Source organism: Phyllostomus discolor, chromosome 6, assembly GCF_004126475.2.
Source record: "Phyllostomus discolor isolate MPI-MPIP mPhyDis1 chromosome 6, mPhyDis1.pri.v3, whole genome shotgun sequence".
Classification (NCBI taxonomy): Eukaryota; Metazoa; Chordata; class Mammalia; order Chiroptera; family Phyllostomidae; genus Phyllostomus; species Phyllostomus discolor.
The window spans coordinates 78,296,915-78,324,289 of NC_040908.2; the positions used below are offsets into that span (position 1 = coordinate 78,296,915).

Genomic DNA, 27,375 nt, shown 5'->3' on the forward strand with positions numbered 1-27,375 from the left:
GGTAAGGCTGACGGGTTGATAAGCACCCAATCAATGTGCTAGGGTGGTCACATTCTTTCTTGAGAATATAAACCAAGAGGTACTGGAATCTGGTTCATGGTGATCTCTCAAGTTGTGGACTTAAGAATCAGGGTGTCTATTTTGGGCCTATGCATGCCAGTAAACACAATGACAAGCAAAAGGACTAGGTGCAAAGCGGTCCAGTTCCATGCAAGAGCAAGTGTATTTCTTGTCCTGGGTTCTGTGAAATACCCTGCATCCTTATAACTCTCTTTCTTTAGTTTCAGTACTTGCTTCTTGCATCCAGAGGATTCCCAAACAGGATAGTCAAAGATACAACCTTGACTTTCTTCCACTATGCACCGTCCTCCATGTATTAAATGGCTAGATGCAGTTCTAAAGAAAGACTACTAATGTAGACTGAGATCAAAGTAGTGAGAGTAATGCTTTATGTTGAATTTAAATGCTGTAGACTGAATTTCTGAAGACTGAAAGTCTAGGAGAAGATGATGTATGGATTTTAATACTAAGTTCTAGGATGTCTGAGGTCTCTAAGTTCCCAACATTTAAAAAAATCCTTACTCAAGGATATGTTTGATTTTAGAGCGAGAAGAAGGAGAGAGGGGGGGGAGAGAGAGAGGAGGAGGTGGGAGAGAGATGAGAGGAGGGAGGGAGAGGGAGAGAGAGAGATAGAGATAGAGATGTAAATAACATTGATTGGTTGTATCCCAAAGGTGCCCTGACAGGGGAATCAAATCCGCAACCTGTGTGTCCTGACTGGGAGTTGAACCTGCAACCTTTAGGTGTACAAGATAACACTCCAACTAAGCCACCCAGCCAAGGCAAGGCTGACATTTTTGAGAACTGATTGAGTTCAGTGTATTTTACTGCCTGACTCTAGGGAGACCAAACAATGGTTGAAGATCAGGACCAATGACAAGTGCCCATCCATTTTCCACACCTTCAGCCACTCTTAAAACATAGGATTAGGCTGCAAAACTTGGTGAAGGACTGGAAAACAAGTTCCAAATAAAATGGGAGATGGTGACAGGTCACAGAAGGCTGATAAGGAAACTTCCCAACAAGGGAGATCAGGGACACAAGCAGCCCCAGTAAAAAAGATGAAGGGAGGCATTAGATTAGAAAGGGAACCGTGGGTAGATGCTTTGCTTAAACACTTAATTGCTTTATTGTGCAACTCTCAGTGAACATACCCCTCAAACCACCACACAGATTCATTACCAGGACAGCTCTGAAAGGAAATATAAGAGCCATGAATGAAAACTATACAATCTTACTGGGAAGGGCTACTTTAGGGCCAGATCTAACTGCTGGGCAGCCAAGTACAATCACCCAACATCAGTAAATCACCACATGGTGGTAGGAGAGAACACAGAACTGACACTTCTGGCAAATGGTAAATCACTCATAAACTTTTGCTGAATGAACAAACAAACTGGTAAACAGCCGGGTCAATGGTCAAAATGCTGTTGCTCCATGGACAGAGTCAGAAGAACACAGTAAGAAGGGGGACTTCCAAATAGTTGGGAAGAAGGTCTATAACCCTCTGACTTTCATGATGTGAGGTAGGAGAAGATTCTGAATTAACACCATTGCTATCACCCACAGAAAGGTGCAGATCCTTAGTGCATATGTGAATGTTGCCAAGAAAATAAATCTTAAAACTTCTCATCACAAAGAAAAAAAACTTTTTTTAGCTTTGTATGGTGATGGATGCTTACTAAACTTAGAAACTTACTGTGGTGATCATTTTGCAGTGTATATAAATATTGAATCATTATATTGTATACCTGAAACTAATATATCAATTATACTTCAATAAAAAAGAAAAAAGGGTCTAGATCTTGTTAATAGTGCCTTAAAGGGAACTTACAGCTGGGTTCCTACTTTGCAAGCCATTTACAAAAATTCATTTGTATGTTCACTTTTTGGACCATAAAACATAGTTTTACTTTTCTATGTAAGAAATAAATACTGCAAGTATGAAGAAGAGTAATAGCCCCCCTGCCCAACATTTTTTTTTTATCCACAAAACAGCAAAATGATACATCCTAGGCCCTGGTGCTGAAAGTCTATAAAAGAAGAGAGCAATCAGAAGAATGGTAGAATGTTTACAGTGGGGCTGAGGAAAGAGAGGGCTGTGGGAGAGAATGACTATCCACTATTTACATAAGGAGTAATAGATAAATGCAAGATGATAAGTTGCTCAATCTATTATGTACCTAAAGGGTGGTATAACACAGAGCCTACAGATTTTTTCCACTTTGAGAGCTCTATGCTTTAGTGGGAGATGGGATGGGCAGATCACTGGAAGTCCTGCACAGCAGCTGCCCAGTAAATGTGGGAAGCTAGTAAAGCAACCCTGGACAGCAGAAGACTGGGTTTAACAGAATAGCCTAATACATTTAAGAAAAAGGGAAATATCAAAGTGGTTTTACCTTATATACCTGATAGTAACAGAGGAAGAATCATCTGTGATAGGAGGGAAAAAGGATGAGTTTGTCAAAAATGGCAAAACTCAAAGTGAAGCCTGCTTGTGAAAGAGCAATTTTAATTTAATTCAGAGCAGAGCCAAAGAATTACAAATTGTCATAAAAATGGAGTTTGAGGAACAAGTTACTAGGGCTGTAATCAAAAGAAAATTTAAGAAATTAAAGTTTTAGGACTGTCCTCAGAACAAGAGCCATATGAAAAGTTTCCTGAGGCTCACCTGGCAATCTCAGGCATGGACCTGGATGTACCCTCAAAGCGCCCAAAGAAAAAAAGCCTCACAGAATAGTCTAAAACCCTGAATGCCTACAGATACACAACCGACAAGATAATACTCCAACCAATGGTGTACATGTTTAACACAAGGATCTCGCACCCCAGTTCAGGAAGGGCCCCGAAAGCCACACAAGTACTCCACTGGGAAAAGAAAGGATGAAGTTGCCCTTAGTCTATATAAGCAAGGACATAACCTCCAAAGATGATTTTGAATGCACTTTGAAAGGGCAATAAATACACAGAACCAGGGCTTTAGTCTCTTGATATAGCTTCAGATTATGGGCAGTATCTACAGACAAGGAAATCCCTGTATGGTAAGGCATGGAACCTGCTGCCATTTTTTTAGTTCTCTGTCTAGGCCTTCAATATCTCAACAAAACACAACACTAAATGTTACCACAAATGAAACACAAGTCTGGCTTTTAGAAGAAGCCAAGTTACTGTTTCCTATACACTGCCACTCTCTTCTACCCTCCACTCCAGTTCAGGACCTCCTACACCCGATGGTGGGTTATGTCATTCTCCACCACACAGGAGATACAGGGCACCATGGCAAAGCAACAAGACCCGTATTGTCTACCATGAGAATGCAAATGGCTCTGGGATAAGAGGATAAAACCAAAAGCTAAAAGCCAAAAGAAGAGTTAGAAAAGTTTTAGTTATAAAGATAACAAGATGAGAAAGAGATATAAAGAGAGTCATTTCTGTGGATCTAAAGACAAAAGCATGATTCAGAGTCTGAGGAAAGTAGATCAATAAAAAGAGGGCCTGCTTCTGATAAGGAAGAATGCGGGGAAGCCAATGAAAGACTCTGGGCAGAGAATGACCTGAACTTGAGGGGCCATTTGGTAGTATTTACAAAAACTAATGGTTGCCCTACACTGGATCTGAATCTGCTTTAGGAATGGCAAATTACACCAAACTGCCTTGCTGTTCACATATTGTCCCTGACTACAGTAAAGTCACTTATTACACTAAATGATGTCTAATTACTGTGGGGAACCCAGTTATTAAATTGAATATAGGACCAAAGGGAAAGAGGTAAGAGGAAGGAGGTGCTACATTCCCAAAGCCATAGGCACAAGTGAAAACCAAGTTGTTGGGTAGTAAAATGCTGAGTTACCATGGATGGTATCCCCATTTCTAAAGGGGGAAAAAAAAAACAAAACAATCACTACAGAAAAATATAACCTGGCTCATGTTCACAGTTCACAGGAAGACACCCATATAAGCTGGATTTAATTCATTGGGAACAAAAAGTGAACAGATGAACCCTTATTGTCTGTTTGGTGCATTTTATGGATAACAAAGCAGAGAGCCTGTGATTCAAGCTTCCTGGCATTTAGGTCAGAAAGCTATGCTAGAAACCAAAGTTTTTCCCTTCCCACTGAGTAGAAACACTCATGACCTACATCAGACACAAGCATACCTAGTACCAAGGCAACTGACTCCCACAGACTATTTTCTGGAGAGAGCATGGAATGTATTTGAAGGCCTCTATCTCAAATCACTCATTATAGTTAGAATAATTAAACATCTTATTTCAACAGATTCAATGTTTCTACAGAAACAGTGTTTTGGAGTGGCTAGTACTAGCTGCTAGTATCAAACATGACTAGAATGATATAGCAACAGGACCTTTTTTTCCCTTTCAAGCAAACCAACACCATCACATACAATAAAGAAATCCTATACATCACTTGGCTCAGTAAGGCTGGTCATAGCAAGCTAACTGCCAATGTGAGACACCAAGGAGGAGGAGGAAAGAGGAAACAGGGAAAGGATAGAGGGGAGGTATTCTAAAATTACATGACTTCATGCATATGATAATCCAAGCCACAAGGGAGTGCTAAAGTTGTAATACACACTGGGGTTGGGTATAACACCACAGTATATGGAAGTTTTAATAAAATTCCTTCCTAAACTTCTTGTGCTAGTATTCCCTGCCTGGGGTTAACACAGACAGCAGGTTAATTTTATAATCACAGGACACACACCGCCACAGACAAACATATATACACAACCACATTCTTAAGCCCAGGAAAGTCTCAACTCCTCAATTAGGATTTATAGCATGATATTCCTCTTACTGCTTTCTGTACTGTTCCCCAGGTAGGCTACCATTAAAAAAACAACAAAACAAAGAAACAAAAAACCCACATTCTCTCTAACTGGGAACAGACGGACTCCTTCAAATGTACTCCCAAAACAAATAAAATAAAACACACTGGCTGCTCCATTTTCATTCTACTACTTTGCAATCTTAGAACCACAGATGTGATATCCCACAGACAGGGCTAAACTTCATTGTGAAGTCTCCAAAGGAACCTCTCTGCCCTTTAGGTACTACTCAAGTAAGAGCTCCCAGGTCATTGGTCCTCTAAAGCTGCAGCAGGGAGATGATGTGCTAGGTGGCTACATGGGCAGGAGAAGAAATAGAAACAAATTCCCGGAGGATATTTTTGGCCATTTCAATGTTGTTGTGGGCAATGACCAAAGCTTTCTGAATGTCCTGGTAGGAATATCCCTGACTCATCAGGTTCTCAATCTCACTGGAGAGCTGTGGTGAGGTGGTGGCAGCAGAAGCAGCAGCGCCACCTTGCTGAGAGCTGCTGGCTTTTCGTTCAGAGTTGATTCTCCGAGGAAATGGCTTGGGAGGCCTCTCAGGGACTTGGGAACTCTCAGTGAAGTCTACAAGAAATAAGAAAGAAAATATTTGCAAATGTGGAGGGGAATCCTGATTTGATGGCAGCAATAACAACAATATGCTAATATCAGAACATTACTGACATACTGTCAACTGGGAACATATATTCTTTAGTCAAAAGGTTGGGTGCCCTGACCAAGTAGCTCAGTTGTTTAGAGCATCATCCCAACACACCAAGGTTACGGGTTCAATCCCTGGTCATGTCACATACAAGAAGCAACCAATGAAAGGGGGGAAAATTAGGACAACTGTAATAGACTAACAATATAAAAATTATTAAAAAAAGATTAAAAACAAAATGAAGTAATCAATGAATGCATGAGTAAGTGGAACAACAAATTAATGTTTCTCTTTTCCCCTCTTCCTCTCTCTCTCAAATCAATCAATAAAATTTTTTAAGGAAGACTGGGTTTTACAGGTTCAAGGATTTTAGTACATGGGCCCCTCCTTCTCACAGCAGAAACAACCTTCTAAATATACCATGCACCTGTTCTGCTAACAATAACTACTACTGTCATAAGCACAGAATATCTGCATTTGTATCATGCTTTACACTTGGAAACAAGTTTTCAAACACATCACAATTCTTGGAAACAAGAATTTCAAAAATTCTCTTTTTCCAAATAACAATACAGAAACAAGTATAACTTGCAGTGAAGCACTAAACAAGGTTGGGTGGATGGGGATCACCACCTGTTTCAGCAAATGGATGTGGTATATCTTTTTCACCAGCTGTCGAAAGTGACAGCAATTTTGGCTGTGGCACTCCCAGGCAGCCACAGGTGCAAGAAAAACAGTCCTCGACAGTCAAGACCCAAATGTAGGCTGTCTCCATGCCCATTTAGTGTGCTTCCCAGAGTCCGCACACCTCCTTTCCAATGGAATGGAACCCAGCAGTCGGAACATGTGGTCTGAAGAACCACTGAGCATAATAACCAGTTATAATGCACAGAAATCCTTCTTATCCCCAGCACAGGAGGAGCCATGGTTTAAGGAACAACCTCATTTCAAAGTCTAGCAAAATCTTAGAGTCTGACTACAGTTTAACTTCCTAATTGGGGACCCAGAACCCACTTTCCTCCCATTTAGACATTACGTTTAGACAGTACTTCCAGCTACTGATTTACTTCACTAGGCAGCCACTCATCTCTATTTCAGTATAAATTAGGAGCCATACAGCATTTCAGTACAAACCCAAGATATCCTGGAGACTCACTTGTGGAATCACCTTCCAGAGACAACCAACCAAAGGAGGAGCTGGCATTAGAGATATCTGAGAGAGTTCGACGGGCCACCACTGCTGGCACAGGTGGCTTAGGGACATCATACCCATCATCTTCATTTTCTGATTCTTCCGGGCCAATGACAGCATGGCCTGCAGTCAAATTACCTTCACCTAGAGCAAAGTTTGTACAGTTAGTTATCTTCTTCTAGCATACTTCATCTACTACCAGATTTCAATATAAGGACATCCTTTCATTCAGGCATGTATGGACAGAGTCAGACCATTACTAAACATTTACTACATTTACTATAAGCCAAACACCGTGTGATGCCCTGTGGGTGGAGATAAAAGACAGAGAAAATAAAATCTACACCAATTCTGCAGCTCCACCTTTCTGAACATGTCAAAAGCTATTCTTGCCAGGATTAAGCCACTTAAAGTGCCACTATATAGCATTCATTCAACATTTTATCTGCATTTCACTTTGGAAGGCCTTGTGTATGCTGCCTTCTTGAACTTTCACCTTGGTAAGCTAGTTAATATGGGGACTGAGTATTTACCACCCACACACAAAAGAATATCATCAATGTGAGAAAGCCATGGGAACAAAAGGGAGCTGCCAGTACTGCAGGTCCGGGACATTTAACACAAATGTCTCTAGGCACTGGAAGGATGAAAAAGCAGAAAAGAAACTCATGGTGTGAACAGGGGATAAAAAAAAGAAAAGAGGTTTTACTGTCCATGGATCAAAGATATTTTGCAAATAAAATTATTTAAAAGAATTTTCTGCTTAAATCAAGCTATCTCACTAGCCAAATATTACAGGCTCATTCCTATGGCAGAACAGCTACTCACCAAAAGTGCTGCTCTCTGTGTCAGGTGGCGCCACTTGGGACTGAATATGGTACATTGCTTCATATGTACAACTATCAATCTGCTGGTCACAATCACATGCTCTGAACCGGAAGGAAAGTAGCACAATGATCTTCAGAAACAGAACTCTGTTATCCACAAACTTATTAGGATTCATTTATTCACTATTACTCTAGACCCTGATTCTATCAAGAGAACATTCTTTTGCCAGTATCACTACAAAATGTAAAAGTCACTCTTGTGATGAGTAATAGACGTGTATGTTTTTTAGATTACTGTATTGAGGAATCATTAAAAGGAATTGCTTACAGATGTTAATAGGCTTAAACATTAGGAAAGATACATCTTTCTGCTTTAATTGTGGCTGGGTAACGCTATGTGAAAGTAGCAAGCCAAACAGATGAGTGTTGTCAGCTTAATTCCAAAGAAGGATTGTTGTGAACCTACTGTAAACTCTGGCATGTCTCTGAAGGCCATTTCACCTCTGGCTTTTGAAGCCCTAGAGGCCTGGAAGTGGGAGTCATATACTCTGTGTCCTCCTCACTTTCACACTGCTCTCCAGGTGGCAGTTTTGGCACAGGAAGAGGCCTGGAAGATTAAAAATAAAAAATAGAAAAAGAAAACAAAAATAATTAACAAGATGAAAAAACAAGTATGAAATAAGTATCTTCAAAGCACACAACAACTGAAACTTTACAGAGCAAGACAGATGCCACCAAGGGAACTATTATTTCTTCTGGCTAAGATAGGTAATTATTAGAAACACAATAACTTAAATTTTCACTTTTAACTGACCAAAGGTGAGGCTATTAGGTGAAGTACTATTACACTGGAATAGTACTTCATGCCAGTTAGACTCTGTCCTCCAACAAGTTAGAACACCAGCCCAAGAGCTAGTATGCTGGTTTTTCTTTCACTAGGCATAAAACAAAAAATAGCGGGTGGCTTTCTGACAATATACTAGGAATGTATACAAATCTCAATTCTAAAATCTTCTTACTGTTTCCAAGAATATACAGTTTGTTGAAAGCTATCACATATATTATCTTATAGCATAAACAGGATTCCTATTCATATTATACCAAAAAAGTAAAAGGAAATCAAAAGATATAAAGTGCTTTGGTAGTTAGCATCAATTCTGGGACTATATCCTGGATCTTTGGACCCTGGCCTTCTGGGATCTTGCCATTATACTCATACATAATTCTTGCCCAGAGGTTTTTTTTTTTTTTTAAATGGTATTTTTTTCTCATTACCATTTAACCCTCTTATGCCCACCCCTGCAATCACCACACTGTTGTTCATGTCCATGAGTCCTTTGTCCTTTTTGCTCCATCCCTCCACCCCCTAACCTCCCCCATATCTGTCAACCTGCTCTCTATGAGTCTGTCTCTATTTTGCTTGTTAGTTCAGTTTGCACATTAGATTCCACATATGAGTAAAGTCATATGGTATTTCTCTCTGACTGGCTTATTTCACTTAGCATAATGTTCTCCAGGTTTATCCATGCTGCTGCAAAGGGCAAAATTGTTGTTGTTTTTTTAATGGCTGAATGGTATTCCATTGTGTAAATGTCCCATAGTTGTTTTAATCACTCATCTGCTGATGGACACTTGGGCTGCTTCACCCAGAAGATTTTGAAAGAAAACTTCTCCTGCCACCTCACCCTGTGAAGCTTGAGGAAGACAAAACAAAAAAGAACCATGCCCCCCCCCACCCCGCCCCACCACCTCACCACACAACTATGTAAGAAACAAAACTGCTTCTGGGGATGTGAGTATTTCCCCTCCCTTCCTCTTCCTGATTTTTGTGCACATTCTAAATACTTTATACAAACATCGATTGGATTTGTCTGTGTTTACTTGATGTTTGTTTTTGTTAATTATAAAAGCAACAGTTTATTATAAAACACTTAAATGCTAACTGAAAACTAACAGATGATAGCCCTTTATAATCTCACTTCAGATTTTTTTTCTTATGTCTACATATTACTTTCATTATTTGTGTATTGCATGCTGAAATTCTGAGGTAGAAGTATACTGGTATCTAAAATGTCCCTTGAAATGCATCAAAAAACTAAGAAGGATGGATAAGTAATAGTATAAATAGGTAAATGTGTGATAAAACAAGTGTAATAAAATACAAACAGTAGAATACAGGTAGTGAGTAAACAGATGTTCACTGTAAAAAATCTTTCACCTTTACTCTATATTTGAAACTTTTAATAAAATGTTGAGGGAAACAACCCACAAAGATTAATAAAAAATACCAAGTACTTGTGAAGATGTAGGGAAATGGGTATTTTCCTATGTAGTTTTACCAATAAACATATGGAGTAACTTTTCTGGAGTATTAACTCAGCAAAACTATTAAACCAAAGGTGAAAACCCTTGTACTCAGAAATTCCATTTCTAGGAATTTTTCCTAAGGAAATAATACTTTAAAAAAAAAGAAACAGAAAAAGAAAAGGCAACAACCTTGTCAAATAATACTGTGTTGAATAAATTTTAGACCACATATACACGTATGTCTGAAGTCACCTGTATCTCTCAGTGCCTCAGGGGTTCCAAAAAGAGCTTCAGAGGCCTACCTCTGCTTCTATCACAGTAGGTCTTGTGTATTTTACAAAGTGAGGTTACACTTAGGTCAGTTCGTTTGCTTTGCAAATCAACTGAAGTAATTTAAAAATCATGGTGGTAAAAGAATATGTAATAACATTCTAAGTCATTAAAGCTATTCCTAATGAAAAATAGCATGTACACTATGATTTCATTCACATAGGAATGGCAATGAACATACATCAAATGCTAACTAATGGTAAGGTTATGGGTGACTTCTATTTCTTCAGCATTGCTTATATGCATTTTCTATAATTCTTAACACATTACTTTTATTAAAAAAAGATCATTAAAAGGGTGATCAAAGATGTTTCATTATAGCCACAGCTGGTGTGACTCAGTGGACTGAGTGCCGGCCTGCAAATCAAAGGGTCACCAGTTCAATTCGCAGCCTGGAGCACATGCCTGGGTTGTGGGCCAGGTCCCCAGTAGGGGGCCTGTGAGAGGCAACTACACATTGATGTTTCCCTCTTTCTCTCTCCCTGCCCCTCTCTAAAAAATGAAATAAAATCTTTAAAAAATTTTAATTGTAATTCTTTTCATTGATAATGTTAATAAAAATATAAAATTGCATCTCCTCATTAAGCATTTTAGCAATACATATTTTAAAACATTGACCATCTTTTGTCACACAAGTTCTATCTTGGCTATATCTCTGGTTACCATATTTTTCGGACCAAAAGATGCACCTAGGTTTTAGAGGAAAATAGGAAAAAAATGTTGAAGCAAAAAATGTGGTAAGATATTTAATAACATAAATAAAATAATTATTTCACCAATGTAAATGTAAACAGAACTCAATGGCAGCATTAACAACCATTATTCCTCCCAAATTCGGGGGGGGGGGGGCAGCGCAGAGGGTTGCGTCTTATAATCTGAAAAATACGGTATATACAAAGCTATCCAATAAAAAGTTTATTATTTTAAACAAAATAAATATTCAACAAGAGGAATAATTACAATATGTGATGCTATAGTCACATTCTGTACATAATCACTAAAAGTATGGATTTTGAAGAACTTTTTTTAAATTTTTTAAATATTTAATTTGTATTTTTAGAGCGTGGGGAAGGGAGAGAGAAAGAGAGGGAGAGAAACACCAATGTGTGGTTGCCTCTCACATGCACCCCCTACCAGGGACCTGGCCCACAACCCAGGCATGTACCCTGATTAGGAATCGAATCGGCGACACTTTGGTTTGTAGGCTAGCACTCAATCCCCTGAGCCACACCAGCCAGGGCTTGAAGAATTGAAGAATTTTTTAAATGATAGGAAGACATAACACTAAGTTTAAATAAGGAGAGACAATGAAACTGTATCTTGATCTAAAACATATATACATGTCACATGTTCACAGCCATGGCCAAGTAGCAAGCACTGTCCAACCTTCTGCTTAGAGCAGCCACTGGAAAAGCAGGAGGACTGCAGAAGAAAGACGCACTGGAGAGCAAGCAGGCAGCCAGACTTAAGAGGCCAGCCAAGACCCCAGAGAGGAGGAAATTGCTCTGATGTAAGTCTCATATTAGAAGCTCTAAACTTGGGGTTTTTCAAAGTGGTTTCAACAGGCTGGGAATTTGGGGGTATCATAATGGCCAATTCATCATGAAGGGCCAAAAATCCTGGAGAAAGTAATAACAGGGAATTAGGTTTAAATTCCACCTGCAATTTCCCTTCGAGTTATTGCTAATCCCTAAACTGTGTATACATAGAGTTAGAGTCAGATAAATCATTCAGGAAAAGATACTTTAGCTCTCTTGCCAAGCTGGAGAGACCAAGTTGTAGTTAACAGATAGGGCCTTCAAAATAATTATACATTCAATAAAAAAGGAGGATAGAGAATTTTTATTAGAAAACTAAAAAATATATATTTTTGATAATCACATGAAAAATCTAGAACCTAAAAACATAGTATCTGAAAATACAAATTCAGTAGATGGGTTTAAGGAAGATTGGAAACTGCAAAAGAAAAGATCAGGGAATTTGAATATAGCAGGAACTTTTCAGACTAAAGAGGGAAAAATGGGAAACACAGATGAGCATAACAGTTACGTTAGGAATGGTGAGAGGTCATACATTAAAGTCACTGGAGTCACAGTAGGAGAGGAGAAAGATTACACTATTCAATCTATTTTAAGAAATAGTGGCCAAGCCCTGGCTTGTGTAGCTCAGTGGATTGAGCATGGGCCTGTGAACCAAAGGGTGGCCGGTTCGATTCCCAGTCAGGGTACATGCTTGGGTTGTGGGCCAGGTCCCCAGTAGGGGACACACAAAAGGCAACCACACATTGATGTTTTGCTCCCTCCCTTCTTCCCCTCTCTCTAACAAATAAATAAAATCTTTGAAAAACAGGCCTAGAATTATCTAAAACATCAAACCACAAAATAAATAAAGTCTACAAACCTTAAGAAGGATAAATATTAAGACAACTACATAGGAGCAAATTAGAGTAAAACTGCTGAGATCCGAAGAAAAAGAGGTCCAGAAAAGAAACATAACCTTTAAAAGAAAAAATTTAAGCCTAGGAGCTAATTTTTCAACAGAAACAATGGAAGCCAAAGGGCGATGTAATGTTATTTTTTAAGTGCTAAAAGAAAATAACTGCACTTCAGTACTATACTCAGTGAAAATATCTTTCAAGAAAATTAAAGTGAAATAAAAGATATTTTCCATCAAACAAAATCTGGAGGAAATGGTTGATGAAAGACACCTACACACATCCATACCCACACCTGAATACTCCGTTTTTATCTCTGTAAAGTAAGTTCTTTGGGCAGAAGGGAAAGATTCCAGAAGAAAGCATGGCAAAGCAATAGGAATTGAGGAGTACTAGAGAATAAATATGTGGGAAATTCCAATGTCCAGAAAGTGTTAAGAGGCACTGATTCAGGACTTCTGGCCAAGATGGAGGCGTGGGTAGACACACTGTGCCTCCTCACACAACCAAAAGGAGGACAACAAATTTCAAACAACAACCAACCAGAACTGTCAGAAAATTGAACTGTACAGAAGTCCAACAACCAAGGAGTTAAAGAAGAAACATTCATCCAGACTGGTAGGAGAAGCGTAAACGGGCAGCTAGATAGAGAGGAAATGAGGCAAGGTGGTGGCTGGCGCACAGGGCAGTCCCACATTCACGTGCAGATAAACTGGGAGGACCAACTGGGGAGCAAGACAAACTGTGCAACCCAGTAATCCAGTGTGGGGAAATAAAGCCCCCAAATCTCTGACTGAAAATACCTGTAGGGGTTGAGGTGCCAGTGGGAGAAACTCCCAGCCTCACAGGCGTGTTCATTGGAGAGACCCACAGGGTACCAGAATGTATACAAACCCACCCACCCGGGAACCAGCACCAGAAGGGCCCAATTTGCTTGGGGGTAGTGGGGGAAATGACTGAAAATCGGCAGAGAGTGGAGCAAGCAGCACTGCTCCTTCTTGGACCCCTCCCCAACATACAGCGTCACAACGAATTGACGTATGTTGCCCCACTCTGGTGAACACCTAAGGCTCTGCCCCTTCCTAGATAACAGGCACCCCAAGACACACACACAAAATGTCCCAAATGAAAGAACAGATCAAAGCTCCAGGAAAAATACAACAAAGCAATGAAAAGATAGCCAAACTATCAGATGCACAGTTCAAAACTCTGGTTATCAGGATGCTCCAGGAACTCACCGGGTACTGCAACAGCGTAAGAAAGACCCAGGTGACAATGAAGGTTGCATTATGTGAAATAAAGAAAAATCTACAGGAAACCAACAGTGATGGGAAGGATACCAGGACTCAAATCAACAGTTTGGAGCAGAAGGAAGTAGTAACATTCAACCAGAACAGAATGAAGAAACAAGAATTCAAAAAAAAATGAGGAGAAGCTTAGGAACCTCCAGGACATCTTTAAATGTTCCAATATCCAAATCATAGGGGTACCAGAAGGAGAAGAGGAAGACCAAGAAAATAAAAACTTATTTGAACAAATAATGAAGGAGAACTTCCCCAATCTGGCAAAGGAAATAGACTTCCAGGAAGTCCAGGAAGCTCAGAGAGTCCCAAAGAAGTTGGACCCAAGGAGGAACACACCAAGGCACATCATAATTACATTACCCAAGATTAAAGACAAGGAGAGAATCTTAAAAGCGGCAAAAGAAAAGGAGACAGTTACCTACAAAGGAGTGCCTGTGAGACTACCAGCTGATTTCTCCAAAGAAACCTTGCATGCAAGAAGGGGCTGGAAAGAAGTATTCCAAGTCATGAAAGGCAAGGACCTACATCCAAGATGACTCTATGTAGCAAAGCTATCATTTAGAATGGAAGGGCAGATAAAGTGCTTCCCAGATAAGGTCAAGTTAAAGAAGTTCATCATCACCCAGCCCTTATTATATGAAATGTTAAAGGGACTTATCTAAGAAAAAGATAAAAAAAATATGAACAGTAAAATGACAACAAAATCACAACTACCAACAACTGAATCTAAAAAAACAAAATAAAAACAAAAATGAACTAGGCAAACAACTAGAACAGGAACAGATTCACAGAAATGCAGATCACATGGAAATTATCAGTGGGGAGGTAGAGGGGGAAGAATAGGGGGGAAGGTACATGGAATAAGAAGCATAAATGGTAGGTACAAAAATAGACGGGGCGGCTAAAAACAGTATGGAAAATGGAGAAGCCAAAGAACATATATGTAAGACCCATGGACGTGGACTAAGGGGAAAGGGGGGATGCTAGTGGGAGGGAGGGTGAAGGGGAATGAAGAGGAGAAAAAAATAGGATAACTATAATAGCATAATCAATAAAATGTATTTTAAAAAGAGATTAATATCCAGAATATGAAGAGAACTTCTAAAATTCAACACAAAAAAACCTGATTAAAAATGGGCAAAGGTCTTAAATACACATTTCTTTAAAGGAGATATATGAATAACCAACAAACACATGAAAAGATGCTGAACATTACTGATCATCAGGGAAATGCAAAACAAAACTACAATGAGATACAACCTCACACTCACTAGGATGGCCACCATAAAAAAAAACAGACAAAAAACAAAGACAAAAATATAGAAAATAACAAGTGTTGGTGAAAATTTGGAGAAATGGGAAACTTTTTACACCATTGGTGGGGATGTAAAATAGTACAGATGCTGTGAAACACAGCATGCCTCAAAAAACTAAAAACAGAATTACTATATGATTCAGCAATTCAACTTCTGGGTATACACCTAAAAGAACTGAAAGTAGAGTCTTATAGAGATATTTGCTCGCCAGTATTCATAGCAGCATCATTTACAATAGCTAAAACATGGTAGCAACCCAAGTGTCCATCGACTGATGATAACAAGTCGATGGACACTTATTAAGCATAACATGACATATACAAACAATGGATATTTAGTCAGCCTTTAAAAGAGGGGAAGTTCTTCAATATGCTACATGGTGAATCATGAGGACACTGTGCCGAGCAAAATAAGCCAGTCATAGAAAGATAAATACTGTATTACTCTACTTATATGAGGTATTTAGAGAAGTCAAAAATCACAAAGACAGAAAGTGTAATGATGATTGTCAAGGGCTGGGGGGAGGGGAAATGAGGAGTTATTGTTTAATAGGTATATAGAGTTTTACAAAATGAAAAGAGTTATGGAGATGGATAATGGTGATGGTTGCACTATGTGAGGTATTTAATACCACTAAACTATATACTTATAAATGAGTAAGATATAAACATAAAAGAAACACTCCAAAGCATAAAATAGGATACTTTTTACATGGTACAAATACAGATCAATTTTTATTTTCCTCATTATATTCCTCTGGGTTTTAATTTTCTATAAGTAAACTGTTTAATAAAAGTTCCAACTCCACTGTATGAAATACAGCTTTAGAAAACTTACCTGGCAGCCAGAGAATAAATGGCATTGGCAGATGCAGAAGGTTTGATTTTGGGGTGCTCACACTCTGGACCTGCTAATGGGCTACTATTCATATTCTGGAAAGAAAAGTGATGAAAAAGGACTTTCTTAATACAGCTATATATCTCCTCTTATTTAACCTATTGAAAATAACAAGAACAATTATAAAGACACAGACCTCACTTTCAATGCCATGCTCAGGGATTATTACATCTGAAAAAGCATAGCTGTTTTCAGGTTCTGAAAAAAGCTCAAATGTAAGGGGGTTAGGGAGACAGACATCTAAAAGGAACCAAGGACATGTGTTGTTCTTTGTTTAATTCTAGAAAGAGCTAAGAAAATCAGCTGTCTACACAAATATTATTTCTAGCGATAATTTCTATATATCCTTCAACATTGATGCCACCAGGAACCCAAACCTAACCCACTCTCACTAATTAGACTTCCACTTAAATCTAAATTATAACTTTCCCCCTTCCCTTGCAACAAAGGAATATTCAGTTCAATCACTGGCCACAGCATTCCCCCACTTTGCCCTTCCAACTCCAGCGTTTCCTTAGATTTCCAACTACCTACTGGCTATTTCTTGTCTCAATAACTCATCTCAAATTCAACATGTCTCTCGTTAGCCAGGTTCAAAACCTCAAGAGTGTGAGTGTGTGTGTGTGTGTGTGTGTGTGTGAGAGAGAGAGAGAGAGAGAGAGAGAGAGAGAGAGAGAGAGAGAGAGAGGTTGATTTCTTGTCCTGTCATGTACCTACTGACTGCTTTCTAGCCTTACCGAATCTTTGTTTCTCACCCTCTCAAGGCTCTACCTAATCTGGCTGTGCCCACCTGCCATAGACAACTGGTCTCCTTCCTGCTTACTTAGCACCAACTATATTAAGACACATTGTTATTCCTCAAACAGACCCTCCCAAACTCACTTGCTATTCTCTTCATTATGGAATGGTCTTCCCCCAGACTTAGCATGGCTCGCTCTCCCCATTGCTACAGATCTTTGCTCAGCCTTCCCAATACCGGCTATTTTTGTGCTATTTTTTCCCACAACACTCATCCACATCTAACATCTTGTATGTTTATTAACTTATTTTGTTTATTTTCTGTCTTTCCTCCTCTAGAATGTAAACTTTATGAGAGCAAGAATTTGTGTTTAGTGTGTAAATGAACCAACAAAAATAGGAATATAGCCCTCCCATTCCCAGTTCTGAACCCCTAATCTCATGCTTATACAATGGACCACTAACTTGTCATTTTTCAACCTATTCTCTTATCAATCCATGCTACATACTACTATTGGAGTCATCTCTTTGGTCATGTCATTCCACTAATTTAAAACTTTCAAATGCTCTCATTTCCTACAAAATAAATTCAAATTCTTTTGGAACAGGATATTCAAAGCCCTTTAATCTAGCACCTTTTCCTATTTTGATACACAAAATTTCTGCTCTACTCAAACTATTTCTCATTTTACAATACAACTTAAGCTATTTCTGTCATTGTAGCTCTGATCTATCTTAAAACTATATACACTTTGGAAATAATACTTCAAATTTAGATGTCCCTCTTTACATAAAGCCCTCAATGTTTGCTTTATCTGACAATAAATTCTCCTTTCTCTAAAACGTGTTTTTTATTTATACCACTCATGATACATACATGCACACATGTGTATACACACTTACTGTATTTACAAACATGCCTTAACTGCTCTATAAAAATACACATTTCTTCGGATAGAAATTATATTATCCTTGAATACTATATAAAACCTATCACATAATGTTGACCCATTAAATATTATCCACAAATATTTGTTGTTATAGGCTAAATAATTTAAAAATCAGCCCTGGCTGGTGTGGCTCAGTGGAATGAGTGCCAGTCTGTGAACCACAAGTTCGTTGGTTTGATTTCAGTCAGGGCATATGCCCTACGTTGCGGGCCAGGTCCCTAGCTGGGAACATGTGAGAGGCAACCGATCTATGTTATCTCTCCCACATTGATGTTTCTCTCCCTCTCCTTCTCCCTCCCTTCCTCTCTCTCTCTCTATAAATAAATAAATAAAATCTTTAAAAAAGAAAATCAGGACTCACCATGGAGGTATCCAGGCTGAACGTGCTTCCGAGCCTAGGCACATCTGCTCTGGGTTCAATTTGTGAGGGCAATGAAAATGGAAGTGAGTGCCGGTTGGTTAATTCTCTCCCTGTCCAGGGATCACTAAGGTTTGGGGTAACTACTGGTACTCTGGGAATTGGCCTAGGAAGCCATGATTCCCCAAAGCGGCTAGACGGGACAGGGGGTAATTTGTCCCTGGATGGACAGTCGCCTGGTGTACAAGGCAAGGGGCGTCTCTGAGGCCGGGTTTCATTTCCAACAGAATAAGGCCGGTCTGGAGGGGGTGGTGGTGGAAGATCTCTAAGTATGGGAGGTACTGGTAATGGCTTGTCCTTATGAAGGGAGCCAGAAGCAGCCTGTGGAAGCAGGATGGAAGCAAATCAATCAAAGCCCACTAACCCACAACAAAGAACCAGTAAACTATACAAATAGATAATGCTTTACCTTACAAGCAGTTCCAACACCAGACACACTTGAAGGGATAGACACTCGTTGTTGCAGAAGGTCAAGTCGTGGTGGCACTGGGGGAAGGGAAGCTTGTGGGGCCATGGAGAATGGAGATGGAGGCCGCTCCACCTAACAAACAAAATCTCCTAATGGATTATTCTTGTTTGGGAGTGGATCTTCCAACTCCACCTGAAGCTGTAGATATCAAGTAGTACATGAACACTGCTTTTAACTATCAATGGGTCAGGCTTTGGCCTGGGGTAGCACTTCCTGAATTATTTTCATTTCACTGTAAGAAGTCAGATTCAATCACAGAAATACCATACAGATAGATGTAAGCTACAGGCAAATGTATATAGAAATGGCAGTGCTACAAAAACCCTCATAGCTTATAACTTAAAAAAAAATTTACAATTTCCACCTCCTCATTTTCAGAGAAAGAAAAAAATCTTTTCAATATAAAAACAGGAACCCAGCACTGGGCAGTGTGGTTCACTTGATTGGAACATTGTCCCCTAAACTGAAAAGTCACAGGTTTGAATACCAGTCAGGGCACATACCTAGCTTGTAGGTTTGGTCCCTGGTCCAGGCATGTACTAGATAGAGGCAACTTGATGCTTGTCTCCCTCTCTCTCTCCCTCCCTTCCTCTCTTTCTAAAATCAATTGGCATATCCTCAGGCAAGGATAAACAAAACAAAACAAACAGAAACCTATATAAAAAGAAAGGAACCAGCATTCCTCTCAACATATCGCCTGGGAAAACAATGTTTACGAAGTAGAACGAGAATTCAGGCCCAGATGGAGGAATAGATAGATATACTTTGCCTCCTTGCACAACCAAAAGAAGGACAACAACTTTAAAAACAAAAACTAACCTGAATTTCCAGAAAATCAAACTGTCTGGAAGTCCAACAACCAGGGAGTTAAAGAAGAAACATTCATTCAGACTGGTAGGAGGGGCAGGGACAGGCAGCTGAGATGGAGAGGACACTCAGCAAGGCAGTGGCTGGAGTACCTGGGTGGGAGAGTCAGCAGCTGTCGGACTCTGCAGTCACACATTTGTATGTGGATAAACAGGGAGGAACAACTGGGGAGTGTGACAGACTGCACAACCCAGGGTTCCAGCGTAGAGAAATAAAGCCTCAAAACCTCTGGTGGTAAAAACCTGTGGATCTTGGGGTGATGGGAGAACTCCCAGCTTCACAGGCGAGTTCATTGGAGAGACCCACAGGGTCCCAGAATGTACACAAACCCACCCATCCAGGAATCAGTACGAGAAGGGCTCAATTTTGTTGGTGGGTAGTGGGGGAAGTGACTGAAAGCTGTCAGAAGCTGAGCAAGTGGCATTGTTCCATCTCTGACTCCTTCCCCCAATACAATGCCACAACACAATGGAGAGGGTTGCCCACCCTGGTGAATACCTAAGGGTCTGCCCCTTACAACCTAAAAGCTGCACTGAGGAAAAAAAAATATGACCCAAATGAAAGAACAGATCAAAGCTCCAAAAACAGAACTAAGTGATGAAGAGAGCCAACCTATCAGATGCAGAGTTCAAAACACTGGTAATCGAATGCTCACAGAAATGGTTGAGTATGGTTGCAAAAGGGAAGAAAAATTAAAGGCTATGCAAAGTGAAATGAAGAGAAATGTACAGGGAACCAACAGTGAAGGGAAAGACACCAAGACTCAAATCAACAATTTGGAGCTAGGAAGAAGTAAACATTCAACCAGAACAGAATGAAGAAACAAGAATTTCAAAAATGCCATGGCTGCTAGGGCTCAGTGGATTCAGTGCCAGCCTGCAAACCAAAGGGTCACGGGTTTGATTCCCAGTCAGGGCACATGTCTGGGTTGCAGGCCAGGTCCCTGGTAGGGTTGCACAAGAGGCAACCACACATTAATGTTCCTCTCCCCCTTTTTCTCCCCCGCTTCCCCTCTCTCTAAAAATAAATAAATAAAATCTTTTTTTAAATTTCCAAAAAATTAGGAGAGGCTTAGGAACCTCTGGGATAACTTTAAACATTTCAACATCCAAATCATACGGGTACCAGGAGAAGAGGTAGAGCAAGAAATTGGAAACTTACTTGAAAAAGTAATGGAGAACTTCCCCACTGTGACAAAGGAAATAGACTTCCAGGAAGTCCAGGAAGCTCAGAGAGCCCCAAAGAAGTTGGACCCAAGGAGGAACACACCAAGGCACATCATAATTACATTACCCAAGATTAAAGACAAGGAGAGAATCTTAAAAGCAGCAAGAGAAAAGGAGACAGTTACCTACAAAGGAGTGCCTGTGAGACTACCAGCTGATTTCTCCAAAGAACCCTTGCATGCAAGAAGGGGCTGAAAAGAAGTATTCCAATCATGAAAAACAAGGACCTACATACATCCAAGACTACTCTATCCAGCAAAGTTATCATTTATAATGGAAGGGCAGATAAAGTGTTTCCCAGATAAAGTCAAGTTAAAGGAGTTCATCATCACCAAGTCCTTATTATATGAAATGTTAAAGGGACTTATCTAAGAAAAAGAAGATAAAAATATGAGCATTAAAATGACAACAAACTCACAACTATCAACAACTGAACCTAAAAAACAAAAACTAAGCAAACAACTAGAACTGGAACAGAATCACAGAAATGGAAATCACATGGAGAGTTATTGGTTTGGAGGGGGAGAGGGAAAAGGGGAGAAAAAGCACAGAGAATAAGAAGCATAAATGGTAGGTACAAAATAGACAGGGGGAGGTTAAGAACAGTATAGGAAAGGGAGAAGCCAAAGGACTTATATGTACAACCCATGGACATGAACTAAGGTGCAGGGAGTGCAGGTGGAAGAGGGTGTGCAGGGTGTGAGGGAATAAAGGAGAGAAAATGGGACAACTGTATTAACATAATCAATAAAATGTATTTAAAAAATGAAAAAAGAGGCAGAACGACAAAAGAGATCAAAGATGATAAATTCTTAGTGGGTTGTTACTATAAAAAAGAAAAAAAGAGCTTTGTAAGAGGAGAACAATCAATATCTCTGAAAAGCATAGAGTCCTTCTGAGGAAATGTAATTAAAATGAGGAAATTTAATTCAGTAATTAAAAGGGATTAGTATTTTCTGCTAATTTGTGTTCTAAAAAATGAGGTAACAAATTAGAAGAAATAATATATGTATAACCTTTTCCATTTCCTTGCCTGTGGCAGAGTGATGAAGAGCTGAAAAGATTGTCCAGGTAACTGTCAAGAGATATACAGCAAGTCATACAAATGCTACTTTGCATTTGCATTCTCTAACAGAGAGAAATACAGATGGAATGGAGGCAAAAATTATGACATGCATATATAGGGTGATAGAAAAACAACCATCCCCATACTTAGTCCTGTCATTAATGCTGTATGATGAATGAGGGTAGAGAAAGCCCTCATCATTAGCTACTTGCTTTTACTCATGCCAAAGAAAATGGGTCTCATGTCAATGGAGTATGAACAATGCAACATGAGCAGCTAAATTTCCCAAGGATTAGAATATCCTATCTATATTTCATTCTACTCACCAACCTTGGACCTGATTTATTAAAACTGCCTTCTAGCAACTCTCCCAACTTCTACTTTTTTATCTCGCCAAGTCCTTTTGCTCACCATTACTACGTTAGCTATCCTTAAATACTCACTAGCTGAAAACCATCCATCAGTAACTCTCATTTTCCCACCACTCTTTATTCTGGAATTCCCACCTATTTGCCTTTGTTCAAATTGCCTCCCAATCTGAAAGGCCCTCTCTACCTACTTTGATCCCTCGCAGCATCCGACTTTCTCATTCCTAAAACCACAGAGGGTTAAGCTAATCAGATTCCTCAATTAATGACATCACATCATAACCAATCCCTGCAATGATCATTTATCTCAACATATAATAAAGTTCCAAAAACAGAAAATCACAAATGGCAAAGAAATTATCTAAGAAAAAATACAAAACATTTCCAAGACCTAAGGGTATAAATGTCCATATAGAAGGGTTCCCTGCAGAGCTAGCTCAATGAAGGGAAAGAAACTCATAACAAACACACAAACCACCCCAAAACACCCTTAAACTTTCAGATAATCGAGGATAAGGAAAATATCCTAAAAGCTTCTGGGAGTTGACGGCACCAAACAGCATAATTACACAAGAAATCACATGAAGCTGTAACAATTTAGAATTGAATTTTTTCAACCTAGACTTTTATAATTACTCAGTTTGAGGGTTGAATAAAAACATTTTAAGATAGCAAACATCTCAAGAAATTTACCTCACACCTTTCACAGAAGGCTATTTTGAGGACTAATTCCACCCAAACAAGGAAGTAAAGCAAAAAGAAGGAAAACATGGGAGCCAAGAGATAGGCACTGCAACACACAGTAGAGGCAATGAAGTCCTATGATAACGAGGGCAAGGACAGACCTCAGGGGAACAGGGGATGCAGCACACTCAGAGAATAACCAGTCTGGACTGGGGCTGAAACATGGAAAACTACTCTATATAGTATACTATTAGGTTGGCCAAATAGTCTGTAAAATAAAGAAATTTTTCATTTTTCACCAATAACTTTATTGATTGGGATAGTTTGAATATGTCAGATATCTTCTACTATTAGCTTCTAGTGGGTAGAGGCCAGGGGAACTATTTAACATTTTCCAATGCATAAGACAGTCTCACAACAAAGAATTATTTAGCAACAATGTCAACAGTACCAAAGCAACTTTGCAAACCACTTTTGACATGTTTGATCAATCATAGCACCTTCTCCATACAATGGACAAATCTTTTTTTTTCTGTTTCAGTTGTGTTTTTACTTTTATTGAAATAATAAAGTATAATACAACAACAATGTTGCATGTCTTCTTCCATCTTCAATATTAAAATGGCTACACAAAAATTCACCAATTTTGATACATTTTTTTAATGCACACTGATATATGACAGCTGTCACAATACAATTTAACAGAATTGTTTCAAATGAACTTAAAAACAACTAATCGCTACTGGAGTCATCTTACAGAAAAAAGCAATCAAACTTTTTGGCCAACCCAATATATTATATACTACTATATTAATAGAATTTACTTTACAGAAAATTATATTGAGAGGATGTTTGACAGCATGGTAACACTTGGCACTAATAACTACAAATTGAAATTTAAGGAAGTAAAAATAAAGCAATTACCTTAGGAAAAATAAAAGTAATTACATTATAGTGAATATATTATTTGGCACATTGGAGAGGAGTACCATTCAAACACTGAATACCAATTTAGCCAAAAACATTCAGATAAATATAGTGGGAAGATAGTAAAAAGAGATCTAAAATCCATTTGTACAATATCTGAAGTAAAGAGACAACTAATATTGAAGAATCAAGAGAAAGCAGTATAAGCCTATGATTAAGAAACAGTTTTTAGAACTGAAAAATCTAAATAGAACACAGAAAGCAGTTGGAGGAGTATAGGCAGGAAACCAATCTTTCTGTAAGCCTGTTACCAATTCTTTTAAACTTTTAAAAAACTTCATGTGCATTTATCACATAGAATTTTTAAAAAGTAGATTTACTATATTAAAAACAAATGAACATAAAACAAAACAGCAGCAAAACAATAACCAATAGATACCAGGATGTGGCAAAACAGGCACTTTCATAGTCTCATATACCTTTGGGAGTGATCTGAGGACAAAAATTGGTGACAAATTTTTATACCAAGAGATGTAAAATATTGTTACTAAAATATTTTGTTCATATAAATATTTTACTCATACCTTATACAAACTACCAAATACAAAGAATAATAAAACACCCAAGCAGTACCTATCACTCAGATAAGAAATGAAATACCATTGCCTTTGTGAAATTTCCATGTGTCCCCTCCCCTAATTATATTCCTCTGCTCTATCAGTTTAGATTTTTCCATAAAAATTCTTTTATCCAGCAATTACACTACTAGAAATTTACCCTAAGGATAGGCATGCAAAAGAATGCCAATATATACATAAGCCTGCAAATAATATGAAACGTCCATTAAGAAAAGACTAAATTACCAAACTGCTCAGTAACAATAAATGATGCTGTTTTCTCTCTACTTGAATTTTTACAGTGTACATTTAAAAAAAATTTTTTTAGAGAGGAGGAGGGAAAGAGAGGGAGAGAGGTAAGGAGAGAGGGAAAGAGAGGGAATGGGGGAGAGAAATAGAAGAAAGAAACACTGATTTTTTGTTCCACCCATTCATGCAATTCATCAGTTGATTCTTATATGTACCATAACCAGAAGACTGAACCCACAACCTTGGCATATTGGGACAATGCTCTAACCAACTGAGCTACCTGTCCAAGGGATACAGCATACATTTATTACTTTTATTTAAATGAGTAAATTTAGTGTCTTTCATATTTATCAGCTATGGAAAAAAACATTCATTTTCATCTTTCCTCTAAGGTCCTTTACACTTAAAGAATATGTACTCTACAACTAAGACTAATATATACTGTCAGCCTTGTGTTAAATAGTATTTCACCTGCATATATATTCTCTTTCCAAATAAAACTACTAGCTTCTTGTGGGTCTTTGTCTTAGGTTTCTTATCCCATACAGCACTCAACACAGAGCTACTTACCTAGCAAAATAAATACTTTGTTAAAGCAATATGTTAACTGCAAATTAAAAAAAAACTCAAATATTCCATAAAATTTAAAGTCCTCTGAACTTGTATACTCAGAAATAGTAATTTGCTGTGTAGTCATCCAATTTTTTCCACATGTACGTAAAAAAATTTTTTACAACCAAATTATTTTTATAGAAATAAGGTGATATTAAACAGTATATAGTTATTTTTTAAACAATATACATTAGACAGCTTTCCTCTCAAATACATGAAAATTGAACTCATTCTGCAGAGTGTTCCATTATATCTGCTGCCAGTCCTCTAAGATTCACACCCTAAAACCCAGAATCTGTAAATGTGATACCTTATCTGGCAACTTTGCTAATGTGATTAAGGATATGGATATGGGGGAATTATCCTAGATTATCTGCAGTGGGCCCAATCTAACTATGGAGTCCTTAGAAGCAGAGAACCTCAGAGAGACAAGATTAAAGGTAAAAAGGAGTCCAGGAGCCAAAGCATGCAAGTGACCACTGGCAGCTGAGAATACTGTCAGCTGACAACCAGCAAGGAAACAGGGAACTTAATCCTACAACTGGAAAGGAACTAAATTCTGCCAAACCCAAATGAGTAAGAAATGGAGTCTTCCCTAGGGCCTCCATAAACAAATACAGACCTGCTAATACCCTGAGTTTAGCCTGATGGGACATGTGTTGGAATTGTGACCTACAGAACTATAGGAGAATAAATTTGTTCTTTTAAGCTACTAAATTTGTAATAATCTGTTATGGGCAATAGAATACTTACGTATGTGGACATGTGAGCTGTTCTTAATTTTCTATTATTATAAATAATGCTATAAGAATAACTACACCTACAGATTTGTGCACTTGTCTAAAAATGTTCCTTTTTCTCTTTTTCTTTTTCTCCACATCCAAGGACATGCTTAGTGATTTTAGAGAGAGGTGAAGGAAAGGAGAGAGAAAAGGAGAAAAACAGTATGAGAGAGAAACATGGATTAGTTGCCTCTCAATCGCCCCCAACTGGGGACTGTACCTGCAACCTAGGCATGTGTTCTGACTGGGAATCGAACCTGCTACCTTTAGGTTAGAAGACCATGATCCAAGTGAGCCACACCAGCCAGCGTTGTCTAAGTATTTCTTAAGGATACATTTTTAGAAATGGAATGGCTAATTCAAGCTGTGAACAATATATATTTTGATAGTTTGTCAAAACTGTTCTTCAAAAAGACTGAACTATTTTGTGCCCACATCAACACTGACTGTGAGTGCCTGTCTCTCCACAATGAGTGTTACCATATATAAAAGTTCATAAAGAAAATAAAAGGGTATTTTAATTCCAAATAAATACATATATGAAAGATCACATTTATCTTATTGTTCAGATACCCTAACAGTCCAGGAGTTGCCAGTAAATTTTCACATCATGGTCAAATGAAGCTCTTAAAAAGGAACCAGCCCTGACAGGTGTGGTTCTGTGGGTTGGGCATCATCCTGCAAACCAAAGGGTCACCAGTTCAACTCCTGGTCAGGGCACATGCCTACATTGCGAGCCAGGACCCTGGTTGGGGGCACACAAGAGGCAAGCAATCAATGTTTCTATTGTATGTCAATGTTTCTCTCCCACTCTTTCTCCTTTTCCCTCTCTAAAAATAAAAAAATAAAATCTGTATAAAAAAATCAAAGAACTTATATGAGGGGCCAAAACTACTTTCAACTTCAAAAAAACAAAAATATAGCAAACAGTCCAGATTTCCTCAACTATCCATTATTGATATGGCATAGATAAATTTATCTACTCCTGTTTTAAAGAGTTTTTAAATCTCAAACATTCAAAGTAATTACTATGTGCTCAATTTTGAGAAGCTAATTACAAATGAGACATGGCTCTTGCCTTCTAGGAACTTATAATGGAAAATATGTTGAATAAATTATTACAAGCTGATAAGTTCTATAGCAGACATATTCACAACATCCCAGAAACATCAGGGCAAACCTAGATTGTATGTGTATAAATACATGTGAGTGAGTTAGGGGTCAGGAAAGCAAGGTACAGT

The 27,375-nt window shown here is 38.5% G+C and overlaps 1 protein-coding gene across 3 annotated transcripts in view; it reads right to left on the minus strand.

Annotated features, from left to right (window-relative positions):
- Positions 1–2,045: 2,045 nt before the first annotated feature.
- Positions 2,046–27,375, minus strand: part of CBL (Cbl proto-oncogene) — a 120,455-nt gene continuing 95,125 nt past the window's right edge. For all 3 annotated transcript variants that reach the window (XM_036028404.1, XM_028516519.2, XM_036028403.1), the window contains 7 exons: positions 18,677–18,808; positions 18,211–18,588; positions 16,102–16,196; positions 8,040–8,180; positions 7,575–7,675; positions 6,711–6,890; positions 2,046–5,478 (listed from right to left, as the gene is read on the minus strand). In XM_036028404.1, coding sequence (XP_035884297.1) covers positions 5,195–5,478; positions 6,711–6,890; positions 7,575–7,675; positions 8,040–8,180; positions 16,102–16,196; positions 18,211–18,588; positions 18,677–18,808 — 1,311 coding nt within the window. In that variant the 3' untranslated portion in view covers positions 2,046–5,194. The remainder of the gene's footprint in view (positions 5,479–6,710; positions 6,891–7,574; positions 7,676–8,039; positions 8,181–16,101; positions 16,197–18,210; positions 18,589–18,676; positions 18,809–27,375) is intronic.